This window comes from Botrytis byssoidea (assembly GCF_014898295.1).
Source record: "Botrytis byssoidea strain MUCL 94 chromosome Unknown BBYS_002, whole genome shotgun sequence".
Taxonomy (NCBI): Eukaryota; Fungi; Ascomycota; class Leotiomycetes; order Helotiales; family Sclerotiniaceae; genus Botrytis; species Botrytis byssoidea.
In genome coordinates, this window is record NW_024065843.1 from 205,284 (window position 1) to 230,045 (window position 24,762).

The window sequence follows — 24,762 nt, forward strand, 5'->3', positions numbered from 1 at the left end:
TCGAATTGAGATTGTGATATTGATATACGGCTGGAACAGACTAACAAAAAGCGAGTCGATTGGAGTGTCAATGCCCCTGGCATAATTAAATATCATTCGCTGACGATATGGAATGAAAACGGCGAGGCGAGGAGGCCAGACTAGCGAGGCTATTACACATGCGAAACTTTAACACAATAAACCACAAATCAAACAGTGAAATCATATCTCCAATTCTGCCATCCATCACTTCATTCTTCTTTATCAGAGATTTTCCCGGTATCATCGAAGCAGTACTATGGGGAGCATAAATTCAGTGAAGCTAGCTAGACACTGAGCCATGCCAAAACAGTAGCTTGTTTGTGTGAGACCACACCTTTGCCATTCTAATGCTTTCGATCCTTAACTTTCTTCCAGAATTTACGCTAGAACAAGCAAACCTCTCAATGTAGATCTTCATTTCACATAACACCACATCTTCTCTTATCATTTTAGATGAAAAGCCTGTAATTTTCGAATCCGAACCATGCAAAAGTATCTCCGTCTTCTTTCAAATAATCGGAAGACATTGCTCCAATCCCCATCCCCCTCCCATAAAATTCTTACAAGACTCCTCAATCCGTGTGACATGGTAAACTACTCCCAAAGTTGTCGACAATCATTCAATCATCAGGAGAAATTAGACGAGAACTCAACAACTCACTTTTGATTGCACAGTGCTAGATACTCGGACCATTCTCTTCTCTTCTATAGGTCTTTTATTTACAGTAGCTGATTATGCTTTTCCTCTTTCAAATTCACTTGCCTTTATCAGTGTGAAATCAAAAGTCTACAGCACAGTATTTAAACCAATGAAAGTTTTAAATTTTAGAGCTGCACGAGCATTGTACCGAGATTTCCTGTATTTAAGGAGTAAGTTGGTTATGAAGATTTCAATCATTACATCACCAAGCCCACCATAAAATCAACGCCAGCGTCAATATAATCAGTCGCATCGCACAAATGCGAGTTGCTTCTAACTGGTAAACAAAGTAACTTCTTAATTTGTACATGACTGCCGTCGCAATATCCTCCTCACTAACTTGCGGCCACTAGACTTTCCATCTATCGTCCAAGGCAACTACAGATATTGTCACACCAGCAAGCAATAATGACGCCAGACCTTTCTCTCGAGGAAGCGCAGCCAGCGCATGCGAACACTTCCTCTGTCATCGACCTCCTAAACCGACTATCCACTCCTCAGCTACCCAGAAACAACACCACAACGACCTCCAATATTCCTTCCATACTCAACCAACTGTCCAACCTTTCTCCTGTCAGCGCATCGATACCCAACAATAGCTGTCCCTTCATATCACGCCTTTCCACCGACGTTCGCACACAAATTTACTCCTATCTCCTCCTCAATCCCTTACTCTCTACAGCAGAATGTGTAAGTGTCGAAACCGATTTCGGCATCAACCAAAAATACGAACTCGAGCCTTCAATTCTCAGAACATGCAAAGAAGTCTACGGAGAAGCGTCCACCGTTCTCTACGGCCTCAACAAATTCTACCTCGTCGCCATGAAAAGCACCCGCATGTTTCGTTTCACACTTGCAGATTTTATCAGTGGAAGCGCGCTCACGAGATATTGGAGAGAAAATGCTGATATCTTCAAGGTTGCGCCTGAGTCTACTTTGTATCTGTGTAAAGTACGTCAATGGCGAGTCGAAGTAGGCTGGTATGGGTCGCCTGGTCAAAGCGATATATCTCTTCCTGTAGTATCTATGAAAACACCGGAGGAATACAAGTTCACGCGATCTTTACCAATCGATCCAAGAACTGGTTTACCGCCTGTTTCTGGACAAAGGAGAACTCGAAATCAATATTTATTGAGACTTGGAGCGCAAGATGCGACGAGCTCGACCATGGTGAATACACTTTCATTCTTAAGACCGTTGCTCGAATATAGTTTGGTGCCTTTTTGTCATTTGATTAAACTTTGTGAAGTACCACCGCATACTCTGGAGATTATTATTAGAGCAAAGAAGGAGGGAGAAGCTCCCATTCGATCCGAATATCTGGGTGTAGTACCTACGGAAGCTGAGAAATTGCGATTGGTAAGACCACTGGAGATGTTACGAGGGTTGGGTAGTTTGGAGTTCACGTATGGCGAGAAGAGCAGTGGGAATGACGTACCATCTGACGGAAATGCCATCGAAGACACTACACCCGCCGACGAAGGCGCCAATTCAAGTACTACTCAAAACAACACACCACCCGAGATCTCAATCTACCAGCTCATCCAACACTCAACAATCATCCACCTAGCCACCTCCAAGGCAGAATACCTGACAGTTGAATCCCCCGCCAGTATATACAACAACCTTCTTTCCTACGCCCAAGCCTTCGAACGTTACGAACCCTTCAAGCAACACATGGCAACCAACTGGCTCTACCAGAACTACTACAAGAGCACCCCTAATCCCTACAAAACCAAAACTACAAATCCCATTCAATTTTCAAATCCATTCGGTCCTCAAGACAACAACTACAAATCCCACCCTGTAAATCGCCATCTTTCAAATGTCGCAGCCGCGGTGCGAAGACACGATATCATTGCGCTCAGAAATAACCGTAGAGCCGTGATTGAGTACCTAGAACCACAATATACACGTATCCTCTCACAAGTCCAGAGATTTCGAGAATACACCGAGAAGCAAAATAAAAAATTCGGGATCTGGAAGGGCGTTTCGATACTCGAGAAGCAGATACTTGATCAACGAGTGGAGGGCAACAGTGCGCTCAATCCACATCCCGAAAAGAGAACCACAAGTATCGATTTCTCAGAAGCGCTAGTCATACTCGAAGAATACGCAGAGTCATTTACCCGCGATTTTCCGCTCGAAACACGTCGTCAAATTGCTCTTATTCGCTACGAATATTACGGTCACTACGAAATCATGGAACGCGAAGTTGCGATGCGGAAACTCCAGGAAATGGTAGTTGAAATGCCGCACCCATTTGAAGAAGCGGCTGTAGAATTCAAGAAATGGTATATGCGCGCTGCGAATGATATGCAGAGACAATTTTTGGAGATTAGAAGCGCGAGGAGACGCTTGATTGAGGATGATGGTGTGAGGGGTAGGAGGGAATTCCCGGTTGATTTTTTAATGGGGTTGGAGGATGGCGAAATTGATTGGTGTGTGTCTAATGATGAGCTTGAGCTTTCGGAGAGCATTTTAAAGAATAAGAGGAATCAGGCTGGTTGGGTTTAGTATACTAGTATTTATGTAGGACAATTTATAACGCGTGTGTGATTTTTACGCTTAGCGAGTGAGAAAATGCTCTTTGATGATGATCGAACAGAGAATAGGAGACTATGTATGTATACCGATCAAGACAAGCGGTATAATAATCCATGAAAAGTTGCAATCGATAACCAAAATGATGAACTCACAAACCTCATCAATCCAAGGCTTCATTGAAGCAATATAACCAAGCACCACCCCTTTCAGCCCTCAAACCCCCCTCAAACCCCCCTCACACCCACACCCACTCCGTCATCTCAAACTATCATGCCCCTCTTCTTCAACACCGTCTCCTTCATAAACGGAGTTCTCCCTCTAATCACCTTCCCCATCTAAAGACCGCAAACAGCATCGCCACCAATCCTAAACTTCCAAAGCCCGATAGCGAGCTCGCCCACTGGAATCTAAAATCCGTATACATCCTCTTACTTGCTAATGAAATAAAAGCCAACGCGATATTTTCCACCAACCCTACTGCATCAATGCACTCGCCGCATACTTGCTCTATGCATCGACGAGGTAATTCGCATTACTGATAATAATTGCCAAAATTCCAAAGCCCATAAGAAAAAGTCTAATAATGTGGATGAGCTGGTGCAGAGAGGGAAGGGATATCCAACTGTAGAGAAAGATTCTGTTGGTGACTTCCAGAAAGCTGCCAATTACAACAGAGGGATATAGTCGTACTTCGTGGATGAGAGTCCGAGGGAATTCTGTATTTCGGGATATGGAATTCTAGTATCAGGAATTAGTATATAGGTAGATTAAATAATCTATATGTTCTCCAATAGCAATCGAAATATATATTTTTTCAATTTGTAGACGATTTCAAGTGTAGAGTTAGGAGTAGACCTGCTCAATGGATTGGGTGAAGAGTTATATAGTTCCAAAACTGAATACTGCTTAGAGAGTGGTGATAAAAACGACAGATTCTGTGAGGAGCGTGTAAAAGAATCTTTGATAATTTTAATCAGGATTTTATGTATGGACTGTTTATGAAGTTCTTCTACTATATATATATACCTTTCTTCCATCTTTACATTGCTATTTCGCTTTAACTAGTAGAATAGCCGAACTACAACTTTCTGAAAGATAGAATGTAAAAAGGGGAAAGAGTAAAACTCACCATATCAACTTGATATAACCAAACGAATAATAAATATATATCAAAAAACACTAATCGAATCTCAAAATCTTTTACAATAGCAAACAGGATAAGCGAGAAGATTATATTTCTAACTCTTTATAATGCACTAGGCTAATATGTATTTGGAAAATATGAATTAGAAACATTGAATTCGATATTGATAGGATTATATATAACGAATAAAATGATGCCATTCATAGAAGAGATGAAGCTGGCGAGGAGCGTGAAATTGATTACGAGCCATACTTTGCGGGGGAACTAATTGAATAAATCGTGAGAATCGGATGATCCATCTCAAGTGACTATTGTCGGAGGGATTGGAGATCGTGGTGGTTCTGCTGTGATTTTTAGGTACTCATGAAGTGCAGAGGGAATTTGGACGCGAGATGCGTTCAGGGGAAAGGATAGGTACCTAGTTGAAAATCATTCTCGGTTATTCCGAGCTCCTTGATTGTAATTGACATATTTCAGACCTTCACTTAAGATCGAATAGCTGTAAATGATTAAAGTAATAACTGAATAACGAAGAGTGAGGTTGACGCCAAGAAAAGTCGATACGACTAAAGCATCACAAGAGAGCCAATTCGCCATCGTTTGAAACCGAGCAATGTAGGTAATTATAGCAACAAATAGACAAGGTACCTCGGTATACGTAGATAGGAAGGTTGAAAAACGAATCGAAAGTGCTTATCACGAGTGTACTTATCACGTGATGGTATCATCCCCTGCGCCTCTTCATACAATGCTTACCGACGACAAGACGCAGAAAGATCTAATAACTTCTACGACTTACCTACCTACCACATAGCGATGAGGTAAAGATCGAAAAAGAACATTTCCTAATCTTATCCTAGATACTTCATATCCAAGTTACTCCCCTCCTCTCCTCCCTTACCCTACATCTTGCATCCCACGTCGAGTATCCCAAACCTACCTACCTGCATCCAACCCTCAAACCTTAACTGATCAATCACCCCAAACTTCCCATTCTCGGCCCAAAGCCGGTTTCTAACCCATCATCGCTCATCCCACTCGGTTCGTATTCCATCCCTCACACCCCTATCCATCCCCGGGACCCGAGTATTCATATCTCGTATCTCATTTCTCATACTATATCTCTCATACATACCCTCTCAGACCCCTCTTCTCTTATCAACAAAACAACTATGATATCGAAAAGATACTATATCGTGTATACTATTCATCCATCCATCCCACTCACACTCCGTGTATCTACCAATACCATATGTCATATCTTTCTTCTTCTCGGGAGTCGCAATAAATCCAGCCCAAGAACCCTGTCCACCCATCCTCCCCTCCAGCAAATATCTCAATCTCAATCCCGATCCCAATCCAAAGCACCCCGATCAGTAATCCCATCTACATCCTTTAAAGTCCACAACATCAACAACATCCATCCCTCTCACACTCCCAGTACACCCCTGAAACCTCACTAACCCCAAACCAGCTAGCCTCGTCACCCCCAGCCAATCAATCCTCTCTCCTCCTCCCCGGCGAAACCCCGGTCCAGCCCTCACTCTCACTCTCAAACAAAATAAAAGCAAAAAATAAAAATAAAACTCATCACGTCATTCCAGATATTACCTAGTATGTCATCGGTACTTCCCATCCCATCCTTCCCTTTCCTCCTCGCCTATCATTATCTATTTACCAATCAATCCACCACCCAGTCCATCAACCAATCATCTACCATTTCCCCAAAAAAGATGAGACCATACTATACTTCGTACTCCCCTTCGTCCCTTCCCTCCCCGCTTTTTCCGGGTTTATCCGCGCTGTTGAAATCTACACGAGGGATATAAGTAATTATCTATCTGATACATACCATATCATAGGTATTAGCATAGCATAGCAAACTATTTTCTGTTATATCATAGTATATCAATCAGAGCATATCATAATACTTCATATCTAAGGAATCGATGATTATATCCTCAAGAATTCATTCCTTGTCATTCTTACTCACTTCATCCCATTCTATCCCATCTCACCCCATGCTCTCCCATCTCATCCATACCCTTCTCTTCTCACTCAAATCAAAACTCAAAACTTCCAAGCTTTATATATCCAAACACATATATCTACACATACAATCACCGACATACATCCACACCTAAAATGTATCTGCATCCACATCCATCCACACACCAAATACAAAATGTCCCATGTACATTCATTCCACTCCATCTACTCCATTCAAGCTGTACTTTCCTTCCGTTTCCCTTTCCTTTCCCTTCCTTTTTATCTCTATATACATACCTAACCTACCTTTCCTTCCACCTCTATCTCTACCCATACATCCAAACCCACATCCAAAAATCTCAAGAATCGGTTTGCGCATTCAGTGATTCAGTGATTCATTCACACATTCATTCATTCATTCATTCACTGTCATAGTATAACATAGTGAATTATCACGCACCTTATTTACACCTCACACCTCACACCTTACAAATCACACTTCACAAATCACACCTCACAAATCACATCACAAATTGCAATGCGACACACACAACACAGACGATGTGATAGGTATCGCTAATCGCTAAAGATGAAGGGGCACGCCACGCACCCATCTTCAGCCAATACAGTGCGCAACCAATCCGAACTGCAGTATCCAAAAAATAAGGCGCATCGCACACAACACAACACAACACAACACAAATCAAACAATTTCATATGAAATTTGATATTTTTTAATTTTTCTTCATTATTAGAAATTCCATTCTATCTGTACCTTTTCTGACTTTCAATCATTCTCCATTTGATTCCATTCAATTTGATCAGTTCAATAGGTAGTAGTAGTAAGTTGACTTTTCAAGATTCAAAGAGAACAAACAGACAGGAAAACGTGATATGACTCAATTCAATTCATCATAACAAGAAATCCATCTTTCTTCCACCATCCCCCCCTTCCTCCACTCTTCCATTTCTCTATTTTCCCCAAAAAACAGACCAATCCTATTGCAATCCCAACCCAAATCGCGATGAAAAAGACAGGGAAAGAAAAGAACACAAATCACATAGTCGCCTCCATTTAGCAATTCCCCATTTCCCATCCATTCATCCCGTTCCATTCCATTCAACTCCCTATAGACAACCCCCAATGAAGTGAGAGTGTGAGAGTAGAGTTGGATTAGAACCAGATTTGAACCAGATTTGAACCCAAAATCATGGAATCAAAAGCAGTTATTTTTCACAATGAAATATCATTCAAAAATGATAGACAATCTCCTCCGCTTGCATCAAAAGTTGAGTTTTCCTCCCATTGATACATATATCCCCTACCACCAACATACAAACAATTTGATAAAAGAATGTGACACATGCAATTGCTCGCTGGAAAGGAGTATCTTCGAAAATCGAGGTGACGGGGAAACAGTTGAAAGCAGTAAGTGCAAATCAGAAAGACAAAAGAAAATCATAAGTATGTTCATGGGAATCCATTAATCATAAAAGGAGTGTCGAGATTGTATAAAAAGTGTTGAGATGTGTTGAAATGCTCCACCAGTTAAACCAAAGTACAATGATAAAAGAAAAGAGCGCCATGTTATTTAACCTAGACAGGAAAGAAAGAACGGGTACGACAAGATGAAGAAGTATGAAGGCTTTTTTGAACGCTGCGAGGGAGAAATTGTTGATCAAGATAGTGACACAAAACGCTGGCGCTATAAAAGACTTTTGTTCGATATGGTTTTGATGGCATTGGTGTCGCCATGAAGATAATGACCAGTTGCGCGGCAGTTGGTCATTATCGCTATGAAGAAACAACTTTTGGTACAGGAATGTAACCGTGAGGTTATTCAATACTCGAAGGAAGACAATCGAGTCGATGGTACGATGAATTTAAATCACCTCTTTCTCTTCTTACTTTTCTCGAAACTGCTCGCACCACTCGCAGAAAGCGCTGATGGGAATATTGGGACTTGAGGTAGGTCGTCTTTCTTCACAGGTACTCCCATATGACGCCCATAACGACCTTTACGACCGTTCCCTTCATCTTCGCTGACACACTGATCAATGCCAAGACCAGCATCTTGGCATCGGCCACAGGGTCTTTGACGATCGCAACCTTTCTTGCTTTTCCTGCAGCGTTGACAACGTGGTTTAGATGAAAGATCCTCTTCATCGTCACCGAGATGATGTTGATGAGTTGCGGTAGATGCCACAGAGGTCTTTCGTGATTGCGATGGTAAGGAAGTGGGTGAGATGGGACCCTTGCTAGAGGCAGAGACACTGTTGGCTTTCTTGGGCTTGACCGAAGGCGTTGGTCTATTTGGTTTGCTAATTCTGTTCGCCTTAGATTTCAAAGAAGAAGAAGGTAAAGGTTTTCTAGCGGCTTTAGCCTTGACCACCTTAGGTTTTGTTACTTCGCTATCAACAGCATCATCTGTTTGACCTGGCTTGAAGGTTCCATCATGGCAGTCTTCAATGTCACGTTCATCACTACTTGGCTCAGTGCTATCCGTCGGTGGATTCTCTTCCAAATGTGGATGGGTCTTTTTCAAGAACCCAGGTGGCAGAATCGGGCTTGGCTCACGCTTTAGTCTGTGAGAAGGGAGTTCATTTTCACTCTCGCTCTCACAATTACTGGTAGCGCCAGTAGAGGAAGCTGCATCAGCACGCCCGCTGAAAGTGTCGTCAAGGGTTGATGCGGAAATGCGACCGTGAGAAATGTTTGACATGTCGCCAAGTCTCATTAGTTGCAGAGCAACATCCTTGTCTTCCTCTGACATGCAACTGCCGATGGTTGGATCTGGAGTCGGTAGTACATCCGACATGTTTCCTGGAGTACTAATAGATTGACGTCCTGGAGGATATGATGCGCGCGTCCGGCGACTTTGTGCTGCTGGCGTAGAATAGAGATCAGGCTCTCCGAACCCATTGGCATTGCCAAAGCTCCTGGGGGAATGAAGGTTGGGTACATTGGAGAAAGGATTTTGGGAAAACCCCGCAAAAGGAAAACTTGATCGCTGATTTTCCATGCGACGTGCCGGAGAAACGGAAGAGTTCGAAGTCGCAGCGGGCATTTGTGGTGGTGCGAACAAAGGAAGTTCCTGATTCAAATCATGATTAGCATGCGTGTGGAAGACAACATCTGCTTATGCGCAGCCAAGTGAACTTACAGAACTTTCAAACTTAGCTCTTTTCCGTCGACCTCCCTCCACAATATTGTCAAGACTGATCTCGGTGTTACCAAGGTGCTCGCTCTTAGCTCTACTAGTAACAGACCCAGCTCCTCCATCTCCACTGCTATATCCATTTAATCCATCGCTATGAAGTTCTTGGAAGCTACCATGAGTGCTTGAGCCACGGCTTTTGAAACCCGATCGAGATCTACTCTTTTTGGCCGGAAGCGGTTGATTAATGCTGGCAGAGACACTACGACGGCCACGGCCTTGTCCAGGAGAAGTGCTACGCTTTCGCGATGTCCTAGACGTTGGTCTTGAGACAGGATGGCCATAATTGAGAGCTTGGTGGGGTGGTAAGTGCGTCTCGCCAGGATAGTAGGCTTGCTGTAAGCGTGGAGAACCAGAACCGTATGATGATGGCCCGTATGCATCAGAAGGTTCTTCTTGAATGACCCGGACATATACCACCATGTTGTTTCTAAAGTTCTCATAACGTGCGATGAGAGTGTTCCCTTGTTCGTCTTCAAAGCTAACACCTTTCGCACCAGCGCCATCTGCATACAGGCCGTAAAAGTTCTTGACAGTGGCAATAATCGAGTCTGTAGTATCGTGAGGGAATATTTGGACACGCATCGGTAGTCGCGCACGATGCTGAGGTGATTGTGTAAAGAGGAGTTCGAATGCGACACTCTTTGGGGTAGGGCTCCCAGCAGGCGACATGGCCATGGAGTGTGGAGTGTTCATGTTGAATTGAGCAGCAGCATAAGGAGGCGCGGGTGGTGTACCGCTTCGCTCATCTCTATTGTGCATATCCGTACCGGACATGATTATTTTTCGGGTCGGGTACGAATGTGTTCGCTGTGGAGGATCGGTAGGTTCGGCGTTTCGATTTTGTGCGTTTGAAGAAGATACAGACCCAGTTATAATGTTGGCTAATTCCATATGAATGTTGAGAGTATGCTTTTGCTCAGATCAGTCGCAGATGTTTATAATTGAGTGAATGTATGTATATTTAGTATCTGAAATCCCGAATGTTTTGTGGGGTGTACAATCGTTGTCGTCGCCGTCGTCGCAAGTCAGTCGGATAGACGTGGACAGAGGTGGGCAGGGGAGAAATGTTCGCTCTGATTAGGAAATGCTGTTAGCAATAGTCATGATAGACTTGAGGATGACATCCTAGGGACATTTGATGAAGGGAGAAGTGAAGTGATGGCATTGTCGTCCGATCTAGTGTCGCTGAATGTACACCCTCCTTCTGCGACAATGATCGGAACGATCGGTTGTATTGGAATGGAGATATAGCAGCGATATTGAACTCGATTTTCCCGATCGCATAGAGTAAAAGTAGGATTGAAACTTACTGGTGATGGGAAAGAATGTTGTTGTGAGCCCTATCGAGGCATTGGAAATTGTCGTCCTGTAGAATTGGTGTCTCTCACAACCTATAAAAAGAATGGTTAGAGAGAGAGGGGATATGGTTGAGAAAATGACATTTCGAGATAATTGACTCTAATATTAAAAACTTAATGATCCAATATCATACTTACTTGAAATTATATCAAGTCGTATGTTTTCCGTGGTGTCTTGTTCTAATATTGAGTGTGTGGTTTGGAAATGGAAGAAGTCGGTCCTCGTTACTCAGAATATGTTAGCTGCTTTGCATAAAATAATATGATTTGGAGAGTTGAATAACTTCTATGCTTTGCTTCAATGGCACAACCAAGAATATCAAATCTACATATTTTCATCATCATTCCTATTTTAAATTGTCTCTGATGAATTTGGCTATTTAATCATTACACCTTGATTTCTATATCAATGAGAGAGAAAAGGAGTAAATTCTCATAATACACATTGCATAATTGCATATAAATCCTCGTGCCCAGTAGTAGAGACGGAGAGCACGATGTATATATATGTATATCTATGAGGTATCTCATCGAGACTCTGTCCATCCATCCTCGATGCAAGTGGTTTCACGCTGACACTGACATTCACTGATGGATCTCATGTGCCTTGCCTGCTCAATATGGCTATGCATATTCGATATCATGACTTGCCTACGCAGGTTCTCTCCGCAGTCCGTTGTCTCCAATCCTCACACAAGTAAGTCATGTTATGCCACCATTGGCAGCAGAAGAAGTACCTAGGTAGGAATGATATTATCTCCGCTGGGTGGTAATGATTAATCAAAGCTTCATCCAACCTTGTTTGGAGGATCTATCCCAACATAAAATGTATCGAGCATATCAATGGACTGGTCAAGTTTCGGCTCTTGAGTATATTAAGACATAATTCGAGTCGGATCCATCCCGTTTTCGGGCTGGCTATGTTCATCAATCCCTCTTTATCTTGGAAACGAAACACACGGAATCTTCGCAAGTGTGCCTAGTACTTTCATCTATCAACATTTCGCAACAATCATGGGAGATGATGTCCACCCCCTCCCCCCTGTATGTATAAGTTCATCAAAGTCCCCAAGCGCAAATGCATGCGACTCAGAAGTAATAAATTGTACCTTGAGAGAACTCCATACATGTACTCTGTTTCTCCTCTAGACAATACTTGATGGCCAGCACCCATTCAGCTACACATACTCCGTACTTCAGAATACACCAGTGCGGTCGAGACAACTCACGGAAAGCAAAGGCCAAGTGCTTGAGTAAATCTTGATAATCAGCCAATGATATTCATGCGTCAACGTCTAAAAGCAAGGATGATTTGAGAATGATCATGGATGTAATGTTCGATTTTCCTTTGACGGTGCTCGTTTGACATGTTCGAAGATTGCAAGGAATGAAATGCGGTGCAAAATTAGATTGAATAAAGGGAAATATCTTGGTGATTGTAGCTAATCAATAGAATCGCGCATTTCTCCTCTTCTCTTCCAAGTTAAGATATACTTTTCAATTGATGATGGTGGCTGTCGGTGTAGAAATACATTTGGTGAGTTGTGATTTCCCCTTCATCTTGATCGCGAAAGGAAGATTTGCGATCCGGGATCATGGTATGCGTTGGCCACGAGTTTCAAATCGCATTCATGCTCCAAGCTGATTAGAAGAAAATTACTCTTCCACGCTCTACTTAGGTCCTCAAAATAGGTCCAAATGATTATGACCGCCACTAGAAAAGCATCAAAGTACTAGCAACAAATCAACAACAACTGACGGCGGCGTAAACAGGTAAGAATCCTAATTAGCACCTGTTGAGTGGCTTATGAATGGAAGTCTCGATGTACCGTGTGCACGATGTAGGTAATACTCTTTTCTATCCAACGTTAAACATGATTCATGTCAACCTATCAAGAGTGCAGCATTCCCATGCAAGCTGTTTTGTTCTTGTAATGTTGCATAGGTAGATACATATACATATTCTCTCTCAATCGTGTGCGACATAGTTTGGTCCAAAATTTGAGTCGAAGCATTGTAACATCATCAATCATCAAATCATCACATCACCAAGCCGTATCGATGAATTATGATGAGGGGCTTGGTGAAGGAAAATGCAAAAGGGTGGGGATTACCTAGGTTAATGCTGGAGAGGATGATGAATGCTAGACACTTCCATGATCCATCATCGCAAACACATCAATTTTAGACTTTAGTGTGCAGCACAAAACCATTCGAGGACTTATTTTAACAATACCTTGAGAGATAAACATTTCAAACCTAAAGAGAGTAAGTAAGTAAAGATACCTAAACCAACACAGATTGGTGCAAGGCGCAATGTGTTGTGTCCACCGTCTGCACATTCGTTACTGTGGTTGGATCTGTGCAATAGCCATCTATCTGTCTGGTCTGGTGGTGTCGCAATCGCAATCGCAATCCCAATCTCAATCCTAATCCTTCAAAGTCAACTTACTGCCGTTATTGCGTAGATGAATATCATTGTCCAATGAAGTCCGCGGAACCCTTCCCACCACGAAACTGTAAGCTTGGCTAGTAGACCGCAGACCCTGACCTTTGGAAGTACAAGCTCGCAATAAGAATCCGAAGTCATTTTCCTCGAGTAAACAAAAACAAAAACAACATTTCGCGACAGACCTGCCTTCATTCATCCGGGAAAGTCGCACGCTGATAGGAAGATAATAAATAATTCAATAATATGAGCCTGCGCCATAAGCGCATAGTTCCCCGATTGTTTTGATTTCCGATTCGTGATGCGTGTTCCGGCTCGAAATACTATATTGTTTGGCAAATCAAAAAGAATAAAATTGCCCCTCTTCGAGTACGAGGTTGATTTTCACCCGTCGAACACCAATCGCGGCACTTTTGAGTTTGAATTTTCGAACTTTTATCTGAAAGTGCGTGAGGAGAAAGAGTTCAAAATGGGGTTTCGTTCAATCCTGCATGATTCATTGTGGAGATATGGAGATATGATTGATAAAAGGTCGAACATCTTTTGTATTCGTGGCACATCGTTCGGCCTTTCACCTCCCTTGAGTCTGTCATCCACCTTTTAAAAAGGCTAAAAATTTTAAAGACCTAATGCATAAGACGAATACCAGACCTTGGGATGTGTTGCGACGCCCAGATGAAGAATGGGAGTATGAACTTGGTCCCTGTGTAGAATATGAGGGGTCCGAGGGGTTTTCGAGGGGTTCGAAGATTGATTGAACAAATCTATTTTTGATGAATCTTTATCAGCACGTGACGGGGCGTTTCTCGACTGATAAAGAAACATCGTGGAGAACAACATGATTGAGTATTTATATGTGCGGGAAACAGTTGAGAGACCGGCTCGAGAATACCAAAAAATTGAATAGAGTGTTTCTTCGTACTTTGATAAAACATTTGGAATGGTACTTATATAAGATTTCACTTATATGTTAGTTATTCGATCCAAATTCATGATCCTGTCGTGTCTTTGGGAGACGTGTAGGAAAAACGCGATGCCATAAGATAATTTGCCTTACCAAAGCATAATCGTACGCTAAGCTCAAAGAAGAGAAGTGTAAATAAAGCTAAGAGCACCACGCAAGGGTCATGTTGTTGTTGTGCTCCAACGGCCAATGAAACTGCACAGATTCTGGTCCCCGCCAACCAGACAAAACAAAGAATTAAAATTGTATGCACCTCTCTACCTGTACTCCAACCAGTTATTATACAAGAGAGAACTTTTTGGTCGAGACCCAAACATCAACAACTTCATCTTCGTCGCTCTCCACAAATCTTCCTGTCTCCCTCACCTTCTTTTCCATCTATTCCCCTCTAACCCCTCCTTCGGACCCCCATATCATCGTATCCATCTTCATGCTTCGAGCTATCATAACTCTGCAGGGACTTTTTTGACTACACGATTTCATACATTGCATATCGAAGCAAACGATTGGCATAATCCTCCATAATTCTTGATTCATTGTCCAATTGAAACTAATCCCTTTCACCAAACAACATTCCTGCATGACATCTTGATCGCGATAGCTTCTTGACGCTTTTTTTGATACTTGGATCACTTCAGCAAGAATAATACACAGTACAGTCATCGCAAATCAGCTTCGGCTCTTGCTATCGTGTACCGTGTTGGGAGGAAACAATAGCTTCAATCATGGACGCTCGAGTAAGTTCTTCCCTCTTTCTTCTTGCTACTGGCATTATTACGACTATTGTGGCGGCGGTGGTGGTGGTGGTGGATCGCTCTTTCCTCCTTTCTTCCCGAGATTCATTATTTGCTGAGTACCCAATTTGACGCAATCTTCTTTTACTTTCGTAATCTCCTCATACTCCGATCTACATTCCAATCCATCACCCTGTCAACTTCATTTCAATCTTCTTAGATTCTATTCAATTGCAGACAGATCAAACTGACATTAAATGTTTTAATAGCCCCAAAGACCTTCACGATCGACTCAAGCCAATACTAATGGTGATGAGAACGTCGCACCTTTAATTACCAAACAACAATCAACTCTACATCAAAAACACAAGTCCACAGGAGCCTTAACCAATATGTTAGCAGTCGGAGGACTCAAGGCTGCTGCCAAGAGGACTGCATTTGGAGATGTTAGCAATACCGCAAAGACTTTGACTACTATTCGGGACGAGTCTGCCGTTAATGGCAAGTCTGTCGAAACCATTAAGCCTATTGCTACTCAGGATAAGTCAGCTGCACTTTCAAAGCCAGCACAACGACCACTCAACAATGCCCTCAAAGCACCATTAGCTACATCTACTTCCGAACAACCTTCTATTGCTCCACTTCAAAAACAACCTCAAGCAAATAACACCAAGCGCAATACTTTGGCTAAGAAGGGTGCTGTTTACAAGGATAGCGAAAATGAAAACATTCAACCGCTTGCGCAAAAGCCAACTGCCTCGACTAGTTCAGCTCAACAAACCCTCGGCCCCAGACATGCTAAGAGTCAACCTGAGATCAAGGCCGAGCAACCGCTTTTACGACGAACACAGAGCAAGCAGTTGAACAATGCTGTCGACAATGCCGAGCCCACAATCTACCACAACGCTTCGGAACATCCTCTGAAGGAGAACGTCAACGAATCTCACCTCCGATCTATCAAGGAAAAGGATGAGTCTGCTATCGCCGAGAAGTTGAAGTCACAAAAGCAATCACCAGCTGCACCAATTGCACCAATTGCACCAATTGCACCAATTGCTTCCGAACCCGAAGAATATTGGCCCGAGGACGAAGAAGAGACCTATGACGACCAAGGCTATACAACTGCCCATTCCTTCCGAGGGGAGAATACCACTGGAGGAGCGACTACGGTTATCGTCCCAAAAGTCACAAACAAAGTTAAGAAAGAGCTTGAGGATGCCAAGATTCTTGTCGAGTCTGTTCGAACCCAAGATGATATCGAGGACGAGATGTGGGATACCAGCATGGTGGCTGAGTATGGCGAAGAGATCTTCTCATACATGAGAGAGCTTGAGGTTAGTGATTCTAATATTCATTGTTATGCTTGAGAAATGGTCTTGGTCTAGCTCATCATAGAGCATGGGACAGCAACAGCGGTCACTACTGAGACCTTTTTTGTTCATGCTGCCTCTGATTGATATTGTTTTACACTTCGCTGACAAATCTTCAACCACAGAACAAACTTCTTCCCGACCCACACTACATGGACACACAAGCAGAGATTCAATGGTCAATGCGATCTGTTTTGATGGATTGGTTGATTCAGGTTCACCAACGATTCTCTCTACTACCCGAGACCCTCTTCCTTTGCGTCAACTACATTGATAGATTCCTTTCGAAGAAGGTTGTTTCGCTTGGCAAGCTTCAATTGGTTGGTGCTACCGCCATCTTTGTTGCTGCCAAATACGAAGAAATCAACTGTCCTTCCATCGGAGAGATCGTCTACATGGTTGATGGTGGTTATAGCAGTGAAGAAATTCTCAAGGCAGAGCGATTCATGCTCAGTATGCTTCAATTCGAGTTAGGATGGCCTGGACCAATGAGCTTTCTTCGTCGCATCAGTAAGGCTGATGATTATGATCTTGAAACTCGAACATTGGCCAAGTACTTCTTGGAGGTCACCATCATGGATGAAAGATTTGTCGGTAGCCCACCAAGTTTTGTTGCTGCAGCGTGCCATGCTGTTTCTAGGTTCATGCTCAGCAAAGGTGATTGGTCTCCAGCTCATGTTTACTACTCTGGCTATACTTGGAATCAGTTGAAGCCAGTGGTTGCCTTGGTTATTGAGTGCTGCGAGAATGCTCGAAAACACCATGCTGCTGTCTTTGAGAAATATTCCGATCGCCGTTACAAGAGAGCATCTACTTACGTTGAGGATCAAATGATCAAGGGCTTTCAAATTCCGGGTATCAATCGCCGCCGACAATCTACATCTGTTCCAGCCCCTCTACGCCTCGATTCTCAATACCAAAATGTTACATTTGACCCATTGTTGTCCATCGAGGAGAACTCTCAGCGAATGGTTCAGGCAAGAACCTAAGAATCTTAATTACAATAATCCTTTATAACAACACATCACACAACATTCAATTCACTGTATTTTACTGGACCAGATACGATTTTGAATCGACTACCATTCCTTTGGCATTTCGATTTAAACAACATCTGGATCCACTTTTACCATACCCCTTCAATAGACCACATTGCTTCACAGTGGCGTTGGCGGCGTTGCATACAAAATCAATTGGTTGCCGTCATCACTTTGCACACCGCATAATGGTTGGCTTTTGTTTTACTGGTTTTGTTCTTCTCCTTCCTGGTTTTTTAGTGAGGGAGAGGGTTTTGCTCAATGATATGGCTTTTTTATTCTCTTCTGGAATTTAGGGCAGATACCTTTGCAGCATCACGACTTTCATGATCTGATGATACCATGACTTTTTGAGTTATTTGCTTTTTACCTGGTGCAGGAGGGACAATGGATTGAGAAAGGGGAGGAAGATCAAAGTAAGTGGGCGGCAATATATCCATTGATCGGATATGCACTGCTTATCATCTTACATCAATATGGGGAGTTTAATGGCAGGGGACAATGCTTTATTTTTTCTTTTTCTTATTGCAATTGTTTTGTCGTCGGAGTTCTGGTTCCCATCTACGGATGGGATTGGAATGAATTGTATTCTCAAGATACCATGAAGAAGTATTGGCATATGATAAAAATACTTCATATCCAAAAATAAAATTAACATAAAAGATATTTGTGTATTTTCTTGTGACTTTTGTAATGAATGAGATTGTGACTTTTTGAAGATTACTTCAGGTAAAGACGTAATAGCAAGATCCATGGATAGATGTAATGAGATGAAGTATCCAATAAAGGGATGCAATGTTGGTTTGAATTATTCGAGGGGTATATGGGATAGGTTGAATGGAGGACTCGCTTCTTTTTGAAGTTTCCCCTGAAAATTGGGAGATGGTTGATTGGTTGATTGATTGGCTGGTAATGGGTGGTGATGATGGTTGAGATGGGGTTGTACTTGTTTTTGATGAGATGAGATAAGTGAGGATGAGATGTTCTGAGATGGTTTGATATAGGATGAGAATGAGATGATATAGTGGATGATATAGTGGATGATTTAATTGGATTGCGTGATTGGATTATGAGAGAGAGAGGGGGGGAAAGCAAAGAGGAAGGGGATAGGAGGATGGAGAGAGGGAGAGGAGGTGAAGGAGAGGAAGAAGGGGGGGGAAAGGAAGGGGTAGGATTATATTATGAGGGATATGGATATGGATATGGATATGGAATATGATTGGATCACCTTCTGTAAATATGTATAGATAGTAGGTGAGTAGATAGTATAGATTATAGAAAATAGACAATTAAAATGAGTAGATGTATATAAGTTGTAAATATTGTGTAGGTAATATATATTATAAATAAGTAGATGGATAGATAATGGGTTATAGATAGATTAGGTAGGTAGATGGTGTATATAGGGGTATATAGATTTATATAGATAAATAGAATTAATAATATCTAATATCGAGTATTAAATGCAAGGATTAAATAAGATGACTCTGTTTTTATACGGCTTTGAAAGTAATAAGTATAGTTAGTTGATTGGTGTATGGGGATTGGTAGGTTGGTAGATAATAATAAGTAATAGGGAATAGCTAGAGTAGTGGGTGTAGAGTAGGGAGGGAGGAGCTCGAGATTTTGCTGGATAGTGGAGTACTAGGAATGATGGGTAGATTTGGAGACTTGTGGGCTTGTAGGCTGGTGGGTAAGCCGGATACCAAGGCCGTGGAAGAGATGGGAGGGATGGGATGGAGTGATGGGAAGGCGGGAAAGCGGGAGGGAAAAAGGTGGGATTTTGAGGGGGGATTGGGATGGATATTGGAGTTGGAGTTGGAGTTGGAGTTGGAGTTGGAGGTGTTTGTATCTTTGATTGTGATGTGGAATTTTGGTGTTCAGCTAACTTGCGGAGGAGGGATTGTAACAATTAGGGATTGTTTGTGGATGGTTGAGTGTGATAGAGAAATGGTTGGATTGGATTATATTTGTTGAAATTTTTATGTTGCAGTATATAATGAGTGATTTAATGTTTATCATCAGGTATGCACCCTAGGTAGTAAGTAGAACATCCTCTATCAAATTGATATAAGTGATAGGTGATCAGATATTAATAACCCTCATACTCTATCGGTAGTTCTTCAAAGATAGCCGAGAATGAACTCCCTGGTCTCCTGGTCTCCTAGTAACGATAACAACGTTGTATTACTTACAGAGAAGTTTGATAATTGTGGTACCTTTCTTGGGATACCCAGTGTTGGGGGGCGGGGGGGACGGGACGAATATATGCGCACGTATCGAGTAGTATTTGCGGCCTGGCAGAACTGTGGCTGTTGGACCAGTAGTGGAGATGGAGGAAAGGAAGATAAGTTGAATGGGTTGCCGAGGAGCGAGCAGAGAAGATTGATGAGGGCATTTTGTAGAATCAGTAATGTCAGGGAGGTAGAGTTACATCTACCATACCTACTCATGCGACTTGGCAATACTTTGACGTTTTGTTCTGATGCTCATACTCCATACATCAGATGATATTTTTGAAAGAGGATTAGTCTTTACTCGGGCTTCCCGGCAGTGTGTGTAACGGTAGGCAGGTAGGTATTCATCAATAGTCAACATCGGACTGTATATCAAATTTGGAAACGAAGATATAAATATTCTCTCTCTCTCTCTCTCTATATATATATATAAATATATATACAATTATAGAAATAGAAAAGAATAGAACAATTTAAACTCGACCTACTCTTCACTCTTCATTCCCAATAATCACATTCATAAGTCGGATGCCCCACTTTCGGGCCACCCCTCTTTTGGGCCACCCTTTTACACCAAAAATCACTTTTTTAATTTATCAATATCTCTATTAATATTGAATATAATTTGATAAGAATCTATATATACATAATTCAAACCATTTTGAATTTATATTGAAATTTTCAGATTTTTAGGATTTTTGTAAATCGATTTTTAAAATCTTAAAATATCGATTTTCAATTTGTATAGAAATTATATATAAATTTAAAATTCTATAAAATCTATAATAATTTTTAAGGAAAAATAATTAAAAATAAATTATAAAATTTTATAATAAGTTTATAATATATTTATTCTAAGAGATTCTGAAAAAATAGAAAATTTCTTATAAATAAATATTTAAAGAAATACTTTCAAAATTATAGGAATTATTTATATTATTCTAAATTTACTATATATTATATTTCTATATCTATTTATTTTTTTGAATTTTTTTTTGAATTTCTATATAGATTCAAATTTGAAATCTTCAAAAAGATATATAATTTTCTTTTAATATTTATTGTTAAAAAGTTATTCAAGATTATATAAATATTTTAAATTTGTATGTGATTTTTATACAAATTCGAAAATCGATATTTTAAAGTTCTAAATCTCAATCCAAAAAAATCCTAAAATTCTAAAAATTCTATCATAGATTCAAAATAACTTGAATTATATAGATATAAATTTTTATTAAATTATATTCAATATTGATGGAGAAATTAATAAGCCAAAAAAGTGATTTTTGGTGTAAAAGGGTGGCCCAAAACAGGGGTGGCCCGAAAGTAGGGTGGTCGACTTATTCATGCATTAATCAATTGACGATGAATTTAAAAGTGGGTGAAAGTTTTCGCACTTTCTACTCTTCTGGTGAAATTCGGTATTATGTATGAGTATCATTTATTATTTATTAATGAATAAAACCCGGCACTCTTCGGAACCAATCCCGACTCAAAATTTAATTTTTGTTTTCTTTACTCTGTACAGTCATACCAGCCCAGATTCGCCCCCATCTTCCCCAGTATTAATTTCCTCTCCAATTGGAGAAATCGTTGAATGGCTTGGAGCTAGATAAAAGTTTGGTTGGTCCCGTTGTCTTATTCTTTTTAACTTCAATTGAGAAGAGAGAGAAAAAAAAAGAAAGTTGACCGTTGACCGTTGACCGTTGACCGTTGAGATTTGAGATTTGATTGTCGCACGAAGAAGTACCAATTCACCAATTGTCAGCTCGCTCACGATATCCTCCAACAAGAAAAAAAAATAAAAAATTGTCCCAAGTCTGACAACTCGACAACTCAATTGCCTGTTTGAGTGCGGAAACTCCAGGAAACTCCACAATTCCTCGCAGATCTTCCTCCGAATTTCGGTCACTCTTTCAAAAGAAACTCATCCGAAGTACACAGTATCCATTGGACGAATTTAATACACGATTTGGAGAGTCGCAGATTCAAAGGGTCAAATCATGACAGGGACAGATCTCACAACGGCGAAGGAGGTGGTGAAGGAGTCATTGTTGGGCTCAACGGTGGCAGGGGATATTCAACTTTCCGCCCAATCGAAAGCTACTTTTGAGAAGAATTCGCGGAAGGATGAGTCTGGAGCTGAGGATTATATGACCGAGGAAGATTTTGTAAATGCCATTGCGCCGGAAGGAGAAGATTATGTGAGTCAATGTTTTACGTTTATGCCATTCTGCCTTGTCAAGAGTCATAACTAATGAATTGATTTCCTTCTAGCATAAAATCAAACGAGAACAATATGCAATTCTATTCCGTGTAGCTGATCAAAGAAATACCGGTAAAATCAGTTTACATGATTGGGGAACTTTCGAAAACCTCCTTGCCAAACCCGATGCCGAATATGAGATCGCATTCCGTCTGTTCGATGTCGAACGAACCGGCACGGTCAAATACGATGATTTGAAGAAGTTATATGAATTGAACAAGGGACCAGATTCCATACCCTTCGATTGGAGTTGCGAATGGGCGACTTTATACAGTGGAGGAAAGAAGAGAAGACACGATTTGACTTATCCACAATTCTCGCAGATGCTTCGAGGTTTACAAGGAGAGAGAATACGTCAAGCTTTCCACCACTTTGATAAAGATGGAGATGGATATATTGAGCCAGAGGAGTTCCAAAGAATTATTCTCGAAACAGCAAAACATAAACTCTCGGATCATCTTCTCGAAAATTTACATACTCTCTGCAATATCTCGGCTGGTAGCAAGATTTCATATGCAAATGTTAGAGCGTTCCAAAATATGATTAGGGAGATGGACTTGGTGGAGATGGTCATTAGACAGGCAACTGCAGAAAGCACCGATGGAAAGATTACCAGAACGGATTTCCTAAATGAAGCTGCAAGAATTACTAGGTTTTCTCTCTTCACTCCTATGGAAGCTGATATTTTATTCCACTTTGCCAGTCTGGATAATCCTTCTGGCAGACTCGGATTATCTGATTTCGCAAAGGTCCTCGATGCTTCATGGCGCAATCCATTGTACAATGCCTACGAAAAAAGGGCTAACGGCAATGGTGTGAAAGTAGCTGGGGGAAGTGTCCTGTATAGCGTTCTCGAATCTGTTCATCACTTCGCATTGGGAAGTTTGGCAGGAGCTTTTGGCGCATTTATGGTATACCCTATCGATCTCGTCAAAACTCGTATGCAAAATCAAAGATCTTCAAGAGTTGGAGAAATGTTGTACAAGAATTCTTGGGATTGTGCTAAGAAGGTTGTGCGCAATGAGGGGTTCAAGGGTTTATATTCTGGTGTTTTACCACAACTCGTTGGTGTTGCTCCAGAAAAGGCTATTAAATTGACAGTCAACGATCTTGTTCGTGGTCATTTCTCCTCCAAGGATGGCAAGATTCAATTGAAGCATGAAATTCTTGCTGGTGGTATGGCCGGTGGTTGTCAAGTGGTAAGCTAATATTTACCCCTCCGCCCCACTTTTGAATGTATACTAAAATCACGCACAGGTCTTCACTAACCCCCTTGAGATCGTCAAAATTCGTCTACAAGTTCAAGGAGAAGTCGCTAAAAGTGTTGAAGGCACTCCTCGCCGCTCAGCTATGTGGATCGTTCGTAACCTTGGTCTCGTCGGTCTCTACAAAGGAGCATCAGCGTGTCTCCTCCGTGATGTTCCTTTCTCCATGATTTATTTCCCTACATATAACCATCTGAAGCGCGACTTCTTCGGTGAAAGTCAGACCAAAAAATTGGGTGTCGTGCATTTATTGACTGCAGGTGCCATTGCTGGTATGCCAGCTGCTTATTTGACTACACCTTGTGATGTTATCAAGACCAGATTACAAGTTGAAGCCAGAAAGGGAGAATCTCAATATACATCTCTTCGTCATGCCGCAAAAACCATCTTGAAAGAAGAAGGATTCAAAGCATTCTTCAAGGGTGGACCAGCTCGTATCCTTAGATCTTCCCCACAATTCGGTTTCACATTGGCTGCATATGAAGTCCTTCAAAATCTTCTTCCAATGCCAGGTCATGCCAAGGATGAGAGACCTCATGTGGGTGTAGCTGGTGCGGCCGCATTGCCAGGCCAGGAGGGACCACTTCATTATTTGAGAAGTAGAAATGCGTTGAAGATTATTTTGGATTTGGATCAGGAGTTCGGAAGAGTGAAGCTTCCTGGAAAGGAAAAGTGGATGGGATTACCTAGAGCGATTGGTGGAAATGGTACTGGAAGTGCTTAGAGGATAGAAGGGGAGTGAAAATTCTATGAGTTGGGTGAATGGGGGAGTGGAGTGAAAAACAAATAGAGAGAGAGAGAGAGAGAAAGAAGAAAGAAAGAGAAATTTATGACCTATATGCATGTATTTGGATTGATTGGATGGTGTCTGATTTGATTTGATTTGGGACCTAGGCGTGGGTTTAGACTGATGAATAGATATGATGGGATAGAATCGATAGAATAGAATCGATGAGTGAGTGGTAGGAAGATAGGTAAGTAGGTTGGTGGGGGGAGGGTGAAGGGGGAAGGGGTTAGGGGAAGGGGTAAGGAGGTAGCGGGGGTTAGATTTAGATCTTTAGATCTTTAGATCGCTGTCTTTGACGAATGGATGAATGGGAAGATTGGTGGATAAAGGGAGGAGAAAGAAGATGAGAGGGAGAGAAGAGGAGAGGGGGATAGCGAAGAATGGATGGGAAGGGGGAAACATATAATAAGGAAGGGGTTATCGTTATATATTTAGGCGGTTAGATGAAGGTAGATAGTTAGATAAATGGATATTTATTATATGGTTATATCGGTACATGGTTGTATGGTGCATGGTTCATTTTTTTTGGTTTCATTTTTTTGGTTTTATAACTTGGTTTTATGACTTGCTTTGCGGGAGGTTGATTGTGTGAGAGGGTGAGAGGGTGAGAGGATTTTAGTGATTTTTTAGATAGGCAAGATGAATGCGTGGATCGGTGGGTGGATGGGTGGGT

The 24,762-nt window shown here is 41.6% G+C and overlaps 5 protein-coding genes across 5 annotated transcripts; 3 read left to right on the forward strand and 2 right to left on the reverse strand.

The window, feature by feature from the left end:
- Window positions 1-1,129: 1,129 nt before the first annotated feature.
- EAE97_000836 (uncharacterized protein) lies at window positions 1,130-3,238 on the forward strand (the record flags this gene model as incomplete). Its single annotated transcript, XM_038871346.1, has 1 exon — window positions 1,130-3,238. One exon carries the CDS (start codon window positions 1,130-1,132, stop codon window positions 3,236-3,238), a length of 2,109 nt encoding a protein of 702 aa, XP_038737247.1.
- Window positions 3,239-4,044: 806 nt separating this feature from the next.
- EAE97_000837 (uncharacterized protein) lies at window positions 4,045-4,926 on the reverse strand (the record flags this gene model as incomplete). The annotated part of the gene is made up of 3 exons (XM_038871347.1): window positions 4,831-4,926; window positions 4,563-4,663; window positions 4,045-4,329 (listed from the first exon to the last, which is right to left on the reverse strand). The coding sequence occupies exons 1-3, from the start codon at window positions 4,880-4,882 to the stop codon at window positions 4,045-4,047; spliced, it is 438 nt and encodes a 145-aa protein (XP_038737248.1). The 5' UTR covers window positions 4,883-4,926.
- Window positions 4,927-7,139: 2,213 nt separating this feature from the next.
- On the reverse strand, window positions 7,140-11,152 carry EAE97_000838 (uncharacterized protein). The gene is made up of 4 exons (XM_038871348.1): window positions 11,119-11,152; window positions 10,933-11,013; window positions 9,566-10,695; window positions 7,140-9,496 (listed from the first exon to the last, which is right to left on the reverse strand). The coding sequence occupies exons 3-4, from the start codon at window positions 10,511-10,513 to the stop codon at window positions 8,291-8,293; spliced, it is 2,154 nt and encodes a 717-aa protein (XP_038737249.1). The 5' UTR covers window positions 10,514-10,695; window positions 10,933-11,013; window positions 11,119-11,152; the 3' UTR covers window positions 7,140-8,290.
- Window positions 11,153-15,118: 3,966 nt separating this feature from the next.
- EAE97_000839 (uncharacterized protein) lies at window positions 15,119-17,486 on the forward strand (the record flags this gene model as incomplete). Its single annotated transcript, XM_038871349.1, has 3 exons — window positions 15,119-15,130; window positions 15,397-16,461; window positions 16,623-17,486. 3 exons carry the CDS (start codon window positions 15,119-15,121, stop codon window positions 17,484-17,486), a joined length of 1,941 nt encoding a protein of 646 aa, XP_038737250.1.
- A 4,288-nt stretch (window positions 17,487-21,774) lies between these two features.
- EAE97_000840 (uncharacterized protein) lies at window positions 21,775-24,026 on the forward strand (the record flags this gene model as incomplete). The annotated part of the gene is made up of 3 exons (XM_038871350.1): window positions 21,775-21,975; window positions 22,049-23,236; window positions 23,295-24,026. 3 exons carry the CDS (start codon window positions 21,775-21,777, stop codon window positions 24,024-24,026), a joined length of 2,121 nt encoding a protein of 706 aa, XP_038737251.1.
- Window positions 24,027-24,762: the final 736 nt, after the last annotated feature.